At 39.7% G+C, this 14,869-nt stretch overlaps 1 protein-coding gene across 1 annotated transcript in view; it reads right to left on the minus strand.

Moving 5' to 3' along the window:
* UBXN7 (UBX domain protein 7) overlaps window positions 1-12,738 on the minus strand; it is a gene marked incomplete at its 5' end in the record, with an annotated part of 28,201 nt that extends 15,463 nt beyond the window's left edge. Inside the window, 4 exons of the mRNA XM_010292205.1 lie at window positions 5,302-5,414; window positions 7,386-7,451; window positions 10,542-10,609; window positions 12,578-12,738. Of these exons, the coding sequence (XP_010290507.1) occupies window positions 5,302-5,414; window positions 7,386-7,451; window positions 10,542-10,609; window positions 12,578-12,738 (408 nt within the window). The remainder of the gene's footprint in view (window positions 1-5,301; window positions 5,415-7,385; window positions 7,452-10,541; window positions 10,610-12,577) is intronic.
* Between the last annotated feature and the right edge of the window lie 2,131 nt (window positions 12,739-14,869).

Here is a 14,869-nt window from a genome sequence, read left to right on the forward strand (position 1 = left end):
GACTGGAACTAGCATATGAACTCCCTTTCCTTTTACAAAAGAAAAATTGTATTTATTTCTAAGTGTGTTCACCATCCTGCTGGTAAGGCACTTAACAGCAAATTCAAGGAATTAGGATGTGATGCAAGATTTTGCTGGTTTGGGCAATATTTTGTTACCTAAACCAAAGTTTTTACTTTTAAAATGAATTTTAGCCAGTGCACTCTCAAATAGTCAGTCTATCCAATGTGTGATAGACAGACACGTGAACCCCACACACTTCGCTTTACAAAGTGAAGAATCTCAGTCTACAAAATTAATCTGCATGGCCAAGTGAGCTGCAGAGTCAATTTTTATTTTACTCAAAGGAGGGGAAAAAAAAAAAATAAAAAAATCAATGTAGAAGCACAGAAGAGTCCTCCTGTTCTCACAAGGGACCTCACACTAACTACTTACCACTAACATTACAGTGTCAGAATCCAGTATTTGGTTACCAGGAAAGTGGGGCAGGTGACACCTAAGTAACTGGTAAGGGTCTTAAATATAGTCATTATGCTTTTATTTAAAAGACTTGTTTTGAGCTAACTGTGCATTTTGAGAACTAATTATAGGAAATCAGTTTAAAGACAAGGCCTAGCGGTACTGCCCAAGATTAAAGCGATCATAAATCCCTATGTTACTTGAGTCAACTGGATTGCCTTAGTCCTGTGTTCTAACATAATCCATAGAGAATTAAAAGAACAAACTCAAAAAATATATAATTAGAGAGCTGGAAAGTGCATCTCACTCTTCTACACTTACTTTGTGTATTTTTCAATATTAGTGAAAACCTGTATCTACCTCTCCTCCATTCAGCTAAGGTCCTCGAAGGGATGCAAGCAGGAAATTCCACACAGAACATTTGCAAAGATGGGTTTTCATCAATATAGCAGGTATAGCTTTTGAAACTACTTTTAACTTCCTCCTAAAAACAACAGGCTTCACATTTAACATTTAAAAGGACAGTTAAATTGCTACCATCTCACACACATACAACTCTGCTCTTACACAGCTACTGGGTTTTTTCTGGGGGGTTGAGGTAGGTGGAAGGAAAAGGGGGGGCGGGGAAGAAACACCGTCGGTTCAGAGATATATAATCTCAATTGTGGGTCATTTTGGTAAGTGACAAAAAGGACAAGGGAAGGCTCAAGAGCTGGCTTGCCCATCTCAAAAGCTATGTCTGATGGCTTTAGATCCACTGTTTCCAAGAGCAGCTGCCCCCCATTTCTCCTCCTCCTCTGAGGTATAAAGGCCAGCACCAGGCACTTAAAGAGCACATACATAGGGCAAGTACAGAACAACCACTTCTTGCAAGCATCTCTGTTCAAGTTTTGGGCAATCAGCAGAATAGGAACTTTCAAAGACAGAAGTAGTAGATCTCAGATACAATGGGCAAAACCAAAACAAAACCAATCTGCCTTACGTTTACCTCTCCCCTTCTACCCATTCACATTTTTCATCACTATGACAACTTATAGCAACAAATCAGCAATCTGGTTAGACAATATGTGAAAGAACTCTTGTTTTACAATCAGTACTGGATAACCTCTAGCTCTTACACTACTAATAATAACATGTTTTCTTCTCATTTGGCTTTTCTACAAATTTTGTGGTGGTTCTTCCTTGCTCAGCTTTGTTGAAATGCACTGCTCCTTTAAGCCAGCAGAGAGAAACAAGGAAGTAGAGCCAGCATCTTGTGACCTTCTGGACATCTGCTAATCAAGCATGATTTAATTTGGAAGATAACAGGTGACAGCAAGTCAGAGCACAAGAAGAATATCTAACAAGAAATATCCTATCTGTGCTAGATTTACATGTCTTGCCTGAGCCAGCGCAGGACAGGGCATACATCCTTTCATCAACCAGCCGTTCCTGTGCATCTGCAGGCTACGCTTACACCAACAGCCAGTCTAGAAGCACCTTATGCAAAGACAATTGCACCACTTGAGTACATTGACTAGATTAGCTTCCACACTATTGCTGGTTGCTACACACCAAGAAAAAAAATCAGCATCAGCTGTAAAGCAGGGAGCAGCTAGAAACGGTTTAACTTGTAAAATGAGGAAACTTCATATAGACAGACTTGAAACTCTGCAACATTACATACAGTCACTTCACAGAAGTACTGAAATCCTACTGTTAGGCACAGAACTGCATGTACCAGAACTATCTCCTCCTTAAACAAGTGTAAACTAAGCCAATTTGGTGTGTACCCCCCACAAATTAAATCATATCTCGCATCACATGCGTGAACAGATGAACACCTGCAATTCTTGAAAGCAGTCTTTGACATCAGAACAAAACCATGCTGTTCTTTAAATACATTACACACCAAACATGCTCTGTATTTATTATACTCTACTGATTTATTCCTAGCAGATTCCACATTAATGAGATAACTCTGAAGCTTAATACACATTAAAGCTCAATATTACAGTCAGGAAACAACAGTTAAAAACCCCTTACAATCAGGAAACAACAGTTAAAAACCCCTTGCGCAATCTTAACTGACTCTTAACAGCCTAATCATATAACCATGCAACACTCCTTAAATGCAGACTTTTTAGTCATACTGTGTATTTAAGCTCTGGTAGTTTCTCTGAAATTTTCTAGTAGGAAAAAAAAAAAGGCAGTTCAGGTTAACACCTTGCTGGCACGTCACTCGTTTGCCTCTGGTTTATATAGACCCATTCCACCAGCCACTAGCTAATTAACATCTAGTGGCTCAGCCATCGTGTTCAAGAGGCCTGCAGGATTAAAATATGGTCTTTTGCAGATTTTCTGTATCAATCTTTTTCACCACATTTCTATGGTGTAATTAAGTTAATCACACACTTCACTTTACAAGTACAGTGATCATAAGTTGTTCTGTATGTGAAACACACTGCTTTTTCACAGATAGCACGTTAAAAAAAAAAAAAGTCATTCAACACTTTTGAAAATTCCTCTTCAATGGAAGTTAATTCTCACCTACTCTTAAAAGCTAGGTATTACTGAGTTAAAATGAAATGGCAACTTTTTGCACCTTACTGATAACATTTCTTTGCAATTGCAGAAAAAGGAGGTTTCTTGGGGAAAAACAAGGATAACTAAATCTACTTACTATCAAAATCAACCTTAGAGTACCCAAAGAGGAGCAACAAATGATGAGCAACAAAGATAGTTGAAAACCTTAGTAAGACCAGATACCACCATTTTTGCCAAGTTCGAATAAAGTCATAAATCCTAAATGATTCTATGATAAATGTACGTAGCACAACATTGGCAGAATGTTCTTGCACATGCCTCCAGCAATTAGAATACATCACGCACCAGTGACTCTGGTCACTGGATTCACAGGAGGCCTGATACTGTCTGAGGCTGAAGCAGCACAGGAGTCTACAGTCATAAAATGGAAGGCATAATGGCCAAAAACTTAAGAAGCTGAAGATTTTTATTGCAGTCAAGTTGAGGACCATCACTTTGAAATGGAGGGTACCCCATGGGACAAGGAACTGTACAAGAACACAATAAGGTGAATACCAATACCAGAAAGTGCACATGTCTTTAAATTTGAGTTACTGCAAGGAACAGGACAAGTTGTGTATATACAAACCATCACCTCCCCATCTGTTTTGTTTGTTTGCTTATTTTAATTTACAAGACTGAATAAGAATACAGAGACTTTAGGACAATCAAATCAGTTTTTCATCCTCTGAAACGACTTTTGACTGTGGCGGATGCCACAATCAGCATTGCTAAAGCCTTGATATGTTTTCAGCAAGTCACAAGGAAAGACTAGCACACATCTCAAATTCCACAGCAGAGGTCAGTGGGCACTTGCTGACTGCGTATGTTCCAGTCTGGAGCAGAGTTGGCTGTTTTCATCTGAGTTCCTTTACTGTTGCCTTTAACCATGCATTCACTTGGTTCACAAGCAGCTCTGAACCACAGGCCCTGTAGGGACCATCAGTTGGAGGATCTGACACAACTCTGAAATAAACCCTGAACCACATATCACCAGGAAGGGATGCCTCAGCACCAACTACTTCAGTCTGCTCATCTGCTTCCACTGCACCAAATGACTTGCTGAGGCAGACACAGCTATTCTCCATCAGCATCCTTTCAAACCTGGAATTTTGTTAGAAGATTAAATATATGGAGGACACTGTCAGAACACAGTAATTAGTGACAAGACAACTGATCCCTGGTCATTTGGGAAGCATAAAAAAAAGAGAGATGAGGCCAACAGGATGAGAGATGGAGACTCAATAAAGGCACACAGCATTTCTCCAAAAATTCTCCAGCAGCGCTCTAGTATTTGTGCATGGCAAAATGTGCAAAGAATGTAAATAATATTTTTGTTCCGCTCAGGGAGTCAGATCTGCAGCACTGTTTGCAGCATCTGTATTTCACTATTTGATCATTAGTTTGCGTTCTCATTAAATCACCAAATAATAATAATAATCATCATCATCAATCAGCTACTTAAAGATGACCAGGTGGAAGTGCAGTAGTAACTGCAACTTCTGAAGAGTATCTAGAAATGATGGACTCAAAAAATAAAAATATATACCGATTTGTATATTCTCTAATCATTAGTTAAGTCACTGATCCATATCATAACAACTTAGGACTAGAATCACACCAGCCTACACAGACAAAAAAGGTGACACCTGAAATTATTTAAAGCTGTCAGTGCCCTTCTCAGGCAGACAATCTCTTAGATACTTTTTCCATCACTACCAGATGCAAAAGACAACCACTGTGATTTTACAGAAGAGCAAGACCTCTACTAAAGATAAAGTTGTGCCTTCATGACAAAGTCACACTCAAATACTGTTACTAGCTCAGGTATCAGAAACCACTTAGCCATGTTAACATAATTCTGCCTGAGCTTCTTAGCAGGGCTGCAAACTATATAGCCCTTTGCAAAGTACTTGCTCACCTATGAAAGGTAATCTTACTTTAGCTTTTTCTGTATGATGCTATACAGCGATACTTCAAGGGATGCAATTTTTCCATTTTGACCAGCCTCCTTTGTGCACTGAAGTCTTTTACCAAGTGTGATTTGCCACACTGACATTGAAACATAAACAACATGGTCTCTCCTCTTTAGTTAAGTCCTTCAATAAGTCATCAACATTTCCATATGCAGTCCTTCAAATATTTATCACTATGTGGTCCGTTGTAACTTTCTGATCATCTGACAAATAGATCCATACATGCCAGCAGCCTAACACACGGCTTCCACGCTGTACACAGTCATCACATAAAGAACTGCACCAAAATTTCAAAACTTACCGTTTCAAAGCTGCCTTTGTGCATCAGATCAATGGGAGGCCTGAAGAGATCTGCTAGGGTAGTGAGTTTCTTATCTACTGCCCCTCCATTTCGTAGCTCCTGTTCCTGTCGAACTGCACAGCCCCAAGAGGAAAGGAAGCTGAATTAGACAAAACACTCACAAGACAGATTTATTATTTGCTATACGCTCATACGCAAAACTTCGGTGTTAAGAGTCACAAGGTTAGACCACACTGAACAAGATTAGCTGCTATGTAAGGCAAAAACCTAGCTTGCCCTAGCATTCTCAAGCACTGGGCATTTATTTCACTTTTAAAAAACATCTTAATAAATGTGCATATCAGCATAGAGGGTCATATGCCTGTATTTGAAAACAAATGAGCAAAAAACCCTATGACTTGTCCTCAGTGATGCTTTTAAAAGGGGAAACTGAGCTAGATTGTAGCATCATAACCTTTATGTGAAATGTTCCTAAGCCAGTGTTTCTTGACTGTAGGGTAAATCCCACAGAAGAGAAACAGACTTAGTTCTCATGGAGAAAATATCTTTGGATGTTTATATTAAACACCTACTCTTCCCACAATCCACTCAGGATACCACTGTCTCTTTCAGGTGAACAGGTTTTCAGACTTCTTTATCCCCAAGTACCACACTTTGAGCAGGTTTCTTTTAGTGGTATCAATTCCATTCAAAATAATACAGACCATATTTCCAACATACACATGATGATACACAATAAAGGTAAATCACAGCAATTGCTTACCTAAAAATTAAGTGATACAACACATTTTATGGAACAAAGTCAGCTGAAATGGGGAATAACTATCTCATGACCAAAAACTTTCTAGTAGTGGAAGGAGCTGTCAATGGGTCATAGTGTAGAAAGCATTTTCGAGCAGACATTGGATCCCCACAGGGAAAAAACATCCCTGTGGAGCAGGCCTAGGAGCCAGGAAATAATCCTGATTTTCATGGCCAGCACTGCTTTTTCAGAGATAGCCAGTGACGTTCATCTATGAAGTTTTACCAAAACGCATGATAAAGTTTTATCATAAACCCTCACAATGGTTTTATATATTGTGCATCTCTAAATGTCTTGTAACAAAGTGGAGACGATGAGAAAGTAATTTAAGGGTATGATGATTCTATAAATGGTGTATTTTCACTTACACAGCTGCCAGTGACTTTAGTACTTGACATATTCATTATTACTGGAAAACCCTGACCAAAACTATCAGGAGAAAGAAAGTAATTATGAATACTTACTTTCAGTTCAGCATCCAACAGCAGCTAACTACATGGGAACCTGGTCCATGGTTAGACCTCTTAAACACTGCAGCAACATCAGCGATAACTGCACAACAGCTCTAACTCAGCTGTGAAATTATCTGTTCTGCTGTCAAATAATCCTGTTCTATAAAACTTAATGGCTTAAATAACAGCCAATGCTTCGTCATTTGGAGATTCTGCATATAAGCAGATAAACAGTGGCAAACAGCAATTAAATTCATGAGAACCTTGTGTGTGGCCAAGGAAGAAGTCTCAGGGTTACTCAAATCTAATTCAAGTGCCAGCTTGACCACTGGCTATCTAAGAAAAATTCACTGGATGAACTTAATTTCTACATGGGTCTTAGATACTTCCCCCTTTTCAATTCCTTCTGGAGCAGAGAAAGTAATTTTTTTGAGAGTTATCAAGAAAATACGTCACACAAAAGCAGACAGAATATACTGTCTGCAGGTTTTATTCATGTGACACTGGCAAGTGTTTGGACCAGCATCTTTACTACCTGCTTCATCTGTCCGTTACGTGGTACGTTCCCTTCAGCCACCCCAGAACAATAAACTAACAACCTTAACTGTACCACAAGCATGGAAGAGACACATGAGCAAACAGTACTGACACTACAGAAATGAACAGCCTAGTAAGTTTACTAAAAAAACCCTTCCGCTATATGGTAGGCAATGTAAAAAACATTCAAACAAACTGAAAGCTGTCATAGTCTACGATGGAAACTACTTTTCAATCTTACTTGCTTTAAAAAAAAATAGAACCCTCTAGCTTACTGATCTGCAGACACTTACTGGTTTCTGTTTGAAAATCTCGAAAGCCATCAAATATTGAGCGCGCAGGTCTGCGTCTTTTCGGAGCTTAGAGAAACAAACAAACAAAAAGTATTTCAACTATTTTAAAAGTATGCTATCAAAATAATTACATATTAGTACTTTGCATCACATGTCTGGGACAACAGAATAGGAACCCAAAGCATGAATGATGTGGGAGTAAGGTCATTACAAAGAGCTGGAGAAGGATGGGAAGATGGGAATAGGTAGTTTGTGAGATACATTCCCTGACACATCCTCCCTCCAGCAAACCTTACCCCAGAAACAAAACACGCATCAACAATACACAAAAGATTGAAGCTAGCCCTTTCTGATGGGCTCACCAAAGCCCATCAGTATGTAGTGGAAGTGCTCTCATAGCATCAACATGTCACAATTCCAGTCAAGATTTTTACAAAAGGCCTTCAGATAGATTTAAAACTTCAAAGGAGTAAACCACACAGGAGAATATTGTATGTATTAGGAGCCACAGTTGTTTTTTCCACAATGCATTTCTATTCTTTACTAATCTCTTATCCAGATCCTGTCCCAACTTCTTGGCTGGATTGGGAACATCCACACTCTTCCATTGGATCCAGTAACACTATCTGCAAGGAAACCTTCAGAATAGATTATCTGCAGCTGACAGAGATGGCAACCCAGGCAGATAACTGGAATAGTATCTAAAAGTACCACTGAAGTCCTATGGTACAGCACAACCACTGTACTTGGGATGCAAAACAAAATTGCCTGCCAAGCCTTATTCCAACTATTTACCTGCATTACTATTAACTGAAAGCAGAACAATTTTAAGATAGAACTTTCAAAGCCTAATTGATACAAGACATGATAAATAACAAACAAATTAAACAGAGTAATATAAATACAATGCATGCCCATCAGAAACTTGTATTAAGGAAAAGTTTATGGTGAGAAAGCACGACCTCCGCATAAGTCACAGAACAAGTACCTCCAAAATTTGATTTTAGGAGACCTTTCTGGTTTTGCACGCATAGTGCATGCAGCAACTTTCACCTTGTGCCACACCAAGGCCATAAAGAATGGTACACAGTTCTTGTTCCTTGCATTCTTCTTGTACAGAGTACGAAGGAAAGAATCAGTGTATCCCATACAGAATATCATAGAAAAATAAAGTAAGCCTGAATGAGGAACATGCTTGTGAATAATGCCTCTCTAATTCCAGCAAGTAACACCTCTTTTACCTCTAAATGCTTAGGCACAAGCACAACCCATGAAAGCAGACTTCAGAGCAACTTAAACTGCAGCTAAGAATAGCAACTGAAGGACCACTCAGCAAAAGCAGCATTTCCCTTGGCAGCTTAGCTACAGCCTGGCCACGCTGGTGAAGACATTCGCAGCAGTCGAGGTAGATGTTTTTCTGATATCCTTTGTACCGCAAGATGGGATCCACATATCCGGCAGAGCACAAATAGGCTGGGTTATCTCTTCAGATGGAAGAAAACCTAAGATCATTCAACCACCTCAATATGACACTGTTAAAACCAGAAACCAGCACGTCCTCTGCTTTGAGGTTAGAGCAGAAAAAAACAAGTGAAGTATCTCTCCGGTTTCAGCTAGCTTGTCAGGCTGTTTCATGTTAAACAGAAGTGGCATTAGTGAGCACATTAGTACTGGTGGACCAGACAGTGCCAGGAGGCTATCGGTGATGCACAGATCGACTCAGGAAGGCAGTCAGTGACAGTGCGTCTGAGGTAGTGTGTGACAGGCGGGTAGAACAGGGCCAAGCACTAGGGTCAGCAGATCTTACTCCTGCGCTTTTTCAATTCTTGAACCCAGAGGAGTCTACAGACCTGTCAAAAACTCTGTTGGGACGCAAAGAAAACAAGAGGAACAAGCTGGTGCAGCGTCTTCAGAGAGCTCTCAGCAGGACATCTCCCTCTGGAATGACCTCCCACCCTTGTGCCATCCTGGCTAAAGACCTCTCTGATGTTGAAAAACAGGACCAACAGAAAACCAGTTCCAGGGTAAACCTGAAGCTTGGCTTCCTTCTCCTTTCTAGCACAGGAACTAAACAATAGAAAAACACATTTCCTATGGGTATGAGACCATGTTAAACATAAGCACTTGCAGGCCCTTCCTCAATAAAAAGGGGAAGACACTCGATTCACTTAACATGGCAAAAGCCATAGAGACAGCCAGAAATGGCCTAGTCAACAAGAGAAGCACAGAGCCCCACAAGGCTACAGGAAGCAAGTGTTAAAAAAAAAAAAAAAAGAGAGCCTTAGATCTCCATACAGACATGGACACCTCTCAGCTTGTGCATCCTGGCTAAAGACCTCTCTGATGCTGGAAAACAGGATCAACAGAAAACCAGTTCCAGGGTAAACCTAAAGCTTGGCCTCCTTCTCCTTTCTAGAACAGAAGTTCCATCCCTGTGCTGCTGTAAAAGAACCACTACAGCAGAGGTTTGAGATTGAGGTTATGAGATTCAGAACATTAGGGTATTACATGAGTACTGAATAGTATTTTAGAAAAGCACCCAAAAGAAAACAGCATTTCCACACCTGTTTCCTTAGAGCAAAAGAAAATGTTTCAAAAGCGGGAGTGATGAACAGCTTCAGAAAACAAACAAGAAAACCAGCTGCATGGTGCAGTTTAAAGAGCAAATTAAGTTCCTAAATGAGAAGTGGAAAAAAATTATGAGTAATCATATAGCTCAGCCCTTTCTGATCTATCATCTCCCTGAGAAGCATGCATTTGTCCTCTTCACTTCCACTCGTCAGCCAAAGCTCAAGCTTTTAGCCCACCACCTTGAATGCTTTCACAGCAGTATCACAGGATTCTGAGCCCCCAGAACACAGATGTATACTTACCATAGCTAACTGGCTGTTGCCTCACAAAGTATTATGAAACTGGAGTTAGCAAATTGGTATCACTGGGAATGTAGCACCTCTAATGTGCGAGGTTTTCAATAACACTGGTGTATTTCCAAGTACGCAATCATGGTACACAGCAATAAAGTTGCAGCAGGGAAAAAGAGAATAAAAATACATACAATGCTTTCTTCACATTCAGCAAGTTCTGTTTTTCTTTTGTCGCTTAGCCCACCTCAAGGTAAAGAAAACAAAAAAAGACAAAATAAGAACACAAGCCTACCTCCAAACAAGGGTTCAGGCTCTACTAAAATTTCCTGTTTTTGAGGAATCGGAGCTCGTACTTCATCCCTATCAAAGAGGAAGAAAAATAAATAAAAAAAGAAAAATCAGAAAGATGGTAGTATTCCAAGTACTATATAAACCACATCCCATTGTGCTCCAAAGGCTCCTGCAGTCTGAACCAGCTAAGGATGCTGTTGTACCATTGCACAGAATCAAGAGGTTTGGGGTCAAAAGGGATCTCAAGAGACCATCCGTTCCCACTCATGGCACTGAAGCAGGACCTAGCACGCTCTATGTTAAGATCTGGCATAGATGACCTTTCTAAGTCTTGATAGAAGGTTACGCAGATCCCTGGGTGACTTGATCCCAGGGTTTGTCAACCTACTATTCAAACATTTTTCTTCTTTAGTAACTGTCTTAAAACTTGGGAAAGGCTGCTACTTAATCTGCTTGCCATCCTCTTCCCTTGACTATCTATATAGAGAAAAAAAAAATTATCTTCCTTATTACAAGCTTTCTTCTGTTGGAAGACTTTTTACTTCCAGTTGAAACTCATAGACCTCTCTTCTCCAGGGGAAGGAAAACATTTCTGAAGCAATTCTTTGCTTCCATAGCTGAGTTCCCTCAGAAATAACAGCTAGTTACACTGGCAGAGACTGGTAGATCATCTGAAATTATGACTAGAAGAGAGGAAATCACAAGGGCTCTGAAACAGTATCACTTATTCAGTGCGGCCACCTGGCCCATGGACCTACATGAAGGAGGGCATGGGCTCACCCAAGGAGATCCATTGCTATATCTTGCCTACGAACTGCTCTTGAAGTGCCCTCCTCCCTTGGACTCTTCAAAGTTGTAAAGTGTGCAGTTGGTGGCTCTTGGCCATGTAGGTTTTAAAAAGTAACTCATAATGTCAGCAAGATGCACTAACCTTGCTATTAACCTCCACATCTTTGATTGCTGTTGTGAAGCTAGTTATTCTCCATTTTGCATTTGCATATTTATTGTTCTCTCTTCCTAGAAGTAACACTAAGCTGACCAGCACCTGGAGGGTGTCAAGTATAAAAAAGAAAGTATTCCAATAAAAACTTGAATCTTAAGTCACTGATGTGCCAGAAGTTGTCTAGAAATAAGAACTCTAACACCTCTAGATACAGAGTTTTAACTTCATTACCTGTCAAAAGTTAAAAGAGGAAGGCACTTGACAACAACTATAAAGGTTAGTAGTAAAAGAATTGTTTAAATTTATACATGTGCTTCAGAAGTATAAGCAGCAAGAATTTTCTTTAAAAGTTAGTTATCTTTTTTCCTGAAGTGTACGATTTTCATAAAGATGAAAGCACGGCTAGGTTTCATTTAGAACATTGAATGAATGTGACATATCAATTAGCTTCCACTCAAAATACTCCATTTATCCCAAGCAGACACATTACCAGGCAGCACTGAAAGACTCTCTGCCATGCTTAAGGAAAAACTCTTCCCTTTACTGGCATCTGATGTGTAAGACACTGATGCAGATTTTGTAGCTGCTTATTCCTCTGCATACCAGTGTACACGATCTAGCCTTTTCAGTCCCACATCTGTTTACACGTAAAACAACACAATAAAACCCTTGCAAATGGGACTAAGGTCACTACATTTATAAGAACCAAAACAACAGAAAACTCTAACTGCAAAATTAATGTAGAGCAAGGTTGCTGGAGCAGTTTAAAATTTAAGAATCTCTTACTACAGGATCCCCACTTTAACGCCTTGAGCTCTGTTTGCAAAAAACCAGTATGTATAAGCTACAGAAGACTTCTGAAGTACATGCAAGAGAGACTAACTCATGTTGGTTTACATACCAACACATAATAAGAACTTATTTACCCAGAACAAGATTGAAGCAATCAATTTAACAAGGCTATCGAAGAAGCACACATTACAGTGAGTTGACAGCAGGTTAGAAGTGATAATTGGCTTATTTGTTCTGCCTTACACTATTAAATTCTTATGTCAGACTACTCATTTATAGAGACATGTTCATCAGGTACGTACTCCGTGTGCGGTCGAACAGCAGACACCCCTGCAGAACTGGTGCTAGGCTCCTCTGCTATGCCTCCACCATCCAGAAACATGGTGACAGCCATCTCCAGATTGTTGTTGCATGCTTCAAGCATGTGCTTTCCCACGCTTTCACTAGCACCTGTAATGCCAAAGAAAAATTAAAGCATTCTTCGGAAAGCATTTTGATTGGAAGCACTAGGAACAGCTGACCGGTAAGCTTTCTCTCTCAAAGCACTAATAATGAGAAAGAACAATTCATCAGTTGCCATTTATCTCTGAAGTACAACTATGAAATGAGACAAACACACATATCTCACAGGGGAAGGGCATGCCCGCATGCAAGACAGCCAGACTTCTTCCTTCCATCAAGAGAAAACTTAGTAGAAGCCACCTGAGGCGTTTTAGCACCGTTTTTCTTTCTTTCTAGAGGTTAGACCTTTTTCCCCTGTACAATTTTTCAAACACTAGCTAGGCATATACAAAAAAAATGAAAATCTGACTTAATATTTTAACAGGGAGAATACTAAATCAGCTGCTAACATATTTATAACAGATAAACAGACCTTATAACACTTAGAACAGATATTTAGAGATGATATCAAAGATACCCTGTTTTACTGCTTGCACTAAAAGGCAAAAAGAAACCAGCAGAAGCTCAGCTCATGTAAGAGGCGGAAAAAAAAAGCCAAGAGGGAGAAAGTAGCACTTGTCTACACAGTTATTTGTATAATAACTAACACTTATTAAAATCTCTCCTAAGCACAACTAAATCCAGTCTTATTCTTGAAGCTCAGGATGAAACGGTAGATCTTAGCATCACTTGTAACGCTTTCCTCAGAGGGTCAGCCTCTGCCTCCCAGCTTCTCCTCAAAAACTATACCATCAACAGAAGCACCCTCATCAGTGGAAGCTCTCCTGCACCCAGTCCTTTAAATGTCTACTCAATACAACATCTGTCTCTATAGGTGGTGGACTGCCAAAGAGTTTATTTTCATATGGGAAGGCTGGTAGGGAGGAAGAGTGGCAAAATGCAGCTGAACCAGTTTGGGAGTAGCTTTTGGATCTGTAGTAATTCTTACTAGGTTCACTGCAAGTCAACAAAATGAAGAAAACCCTTTCCCCAGCATCAGAATCACAGATAACATCAGTTTTGGCAAAACGCATTTGGATGTCTCTCAGATTTTCTGCGAAAGACTCAAGAAGCTCTAGTCTGAAGAGAGAATACACTTGAAACCATCGAGATAAATCAGTTCCAAATGACCTGCACCATTACATTAAATCACGGGGAAAGCCAAACTGACTGAGGAACTGTTTTTCAAAAGGAAAAAAAAAAAAAACAACCTGCCACAACAAGCATCCTCATATGGAAGTCAGCTGTATTTTAAGACCTTAACTGAGATGAAGAAAGTGCAAAATAAAAACTAATGATATCTCAAAAAATGATGCGAGAGCATCAAGTTCGCGTTCTTCACACAAACCACTCTTTGGCATTTTTCAGCTCATTTCAATGTCAACTGTAGTAATTAAACAATACCTGTGTAGTTTGTAATACGCACACCACCCTACAACCTCACTGTACAGTCATGTGAAGTCATTCATGCAGAAAGACTAGGAGAAAAATTATATTCAAACCTCTGTTATTTAAAGAGATACCAACACAGAAAGTGCTTGTACTGATTCTTCATCACTCCTAAGGAAACTGTCATCATATGAGTGTTTTCAGTGCTTGCGCTGGCAAACAGAAAATACTAAATATTCATTAAAGCAAATTTCAAAGAGATCTCATCATTTCACTGGTAAAGATACACAGGAGCTACATTCCCTTAGCAATACTTTTCTGGATGCAAGCACCAAAGAAACACAATTCTGCCATCTGGATAAGAGAAATATATCAAGGACTATTTCTCATTCCTCACTATCACCTACGCTAGAATCAAACTGCTGTATAGTATTCATTCAGCCTTTTCCCCACAGACAGGAGTGATTTCGTAGTTACAACTCAAAGTTGAAAGCTGCTAACACAAGCCACTGAGAGTGTGTGCTCCTCAGCACCTGCCAAATCATGCCAATATTGGCAAGACAAGCTCCACAACAACGCGCTTTTAGATATAACTTTACATTCTGTTAAAATGGAGGAACAAAACTTCAAAAGTCTAATAGCGGATGGGTGAAGCCCCACAGGTTCTTTTTTACCCTTTGTGAAAGTGTAAGGGGGGTGCTCTTACATTTAACATAAACCATCTGTATAAGCACAAAAAGCTGTAAGGAAGAACAAACTAGCAT

Source organism: Phaethon lepturus, unplaced genomic scaffold (assembly GCF_000687285.1).
Source record: "Phaethon lepturus isolate BGI_N335 unplaced genomic scaffold, ASM68728v1 scaffold13118, whole genome shotgun sequence".
In the NCBI taxonomy this organism is placed as follows: domain Eukaryota; kingdom Metazoa; phylum Chordata; class Aves; order Phaethontiformes; family Phaethontidae; genus Phaethon; species Phaethon lepturus.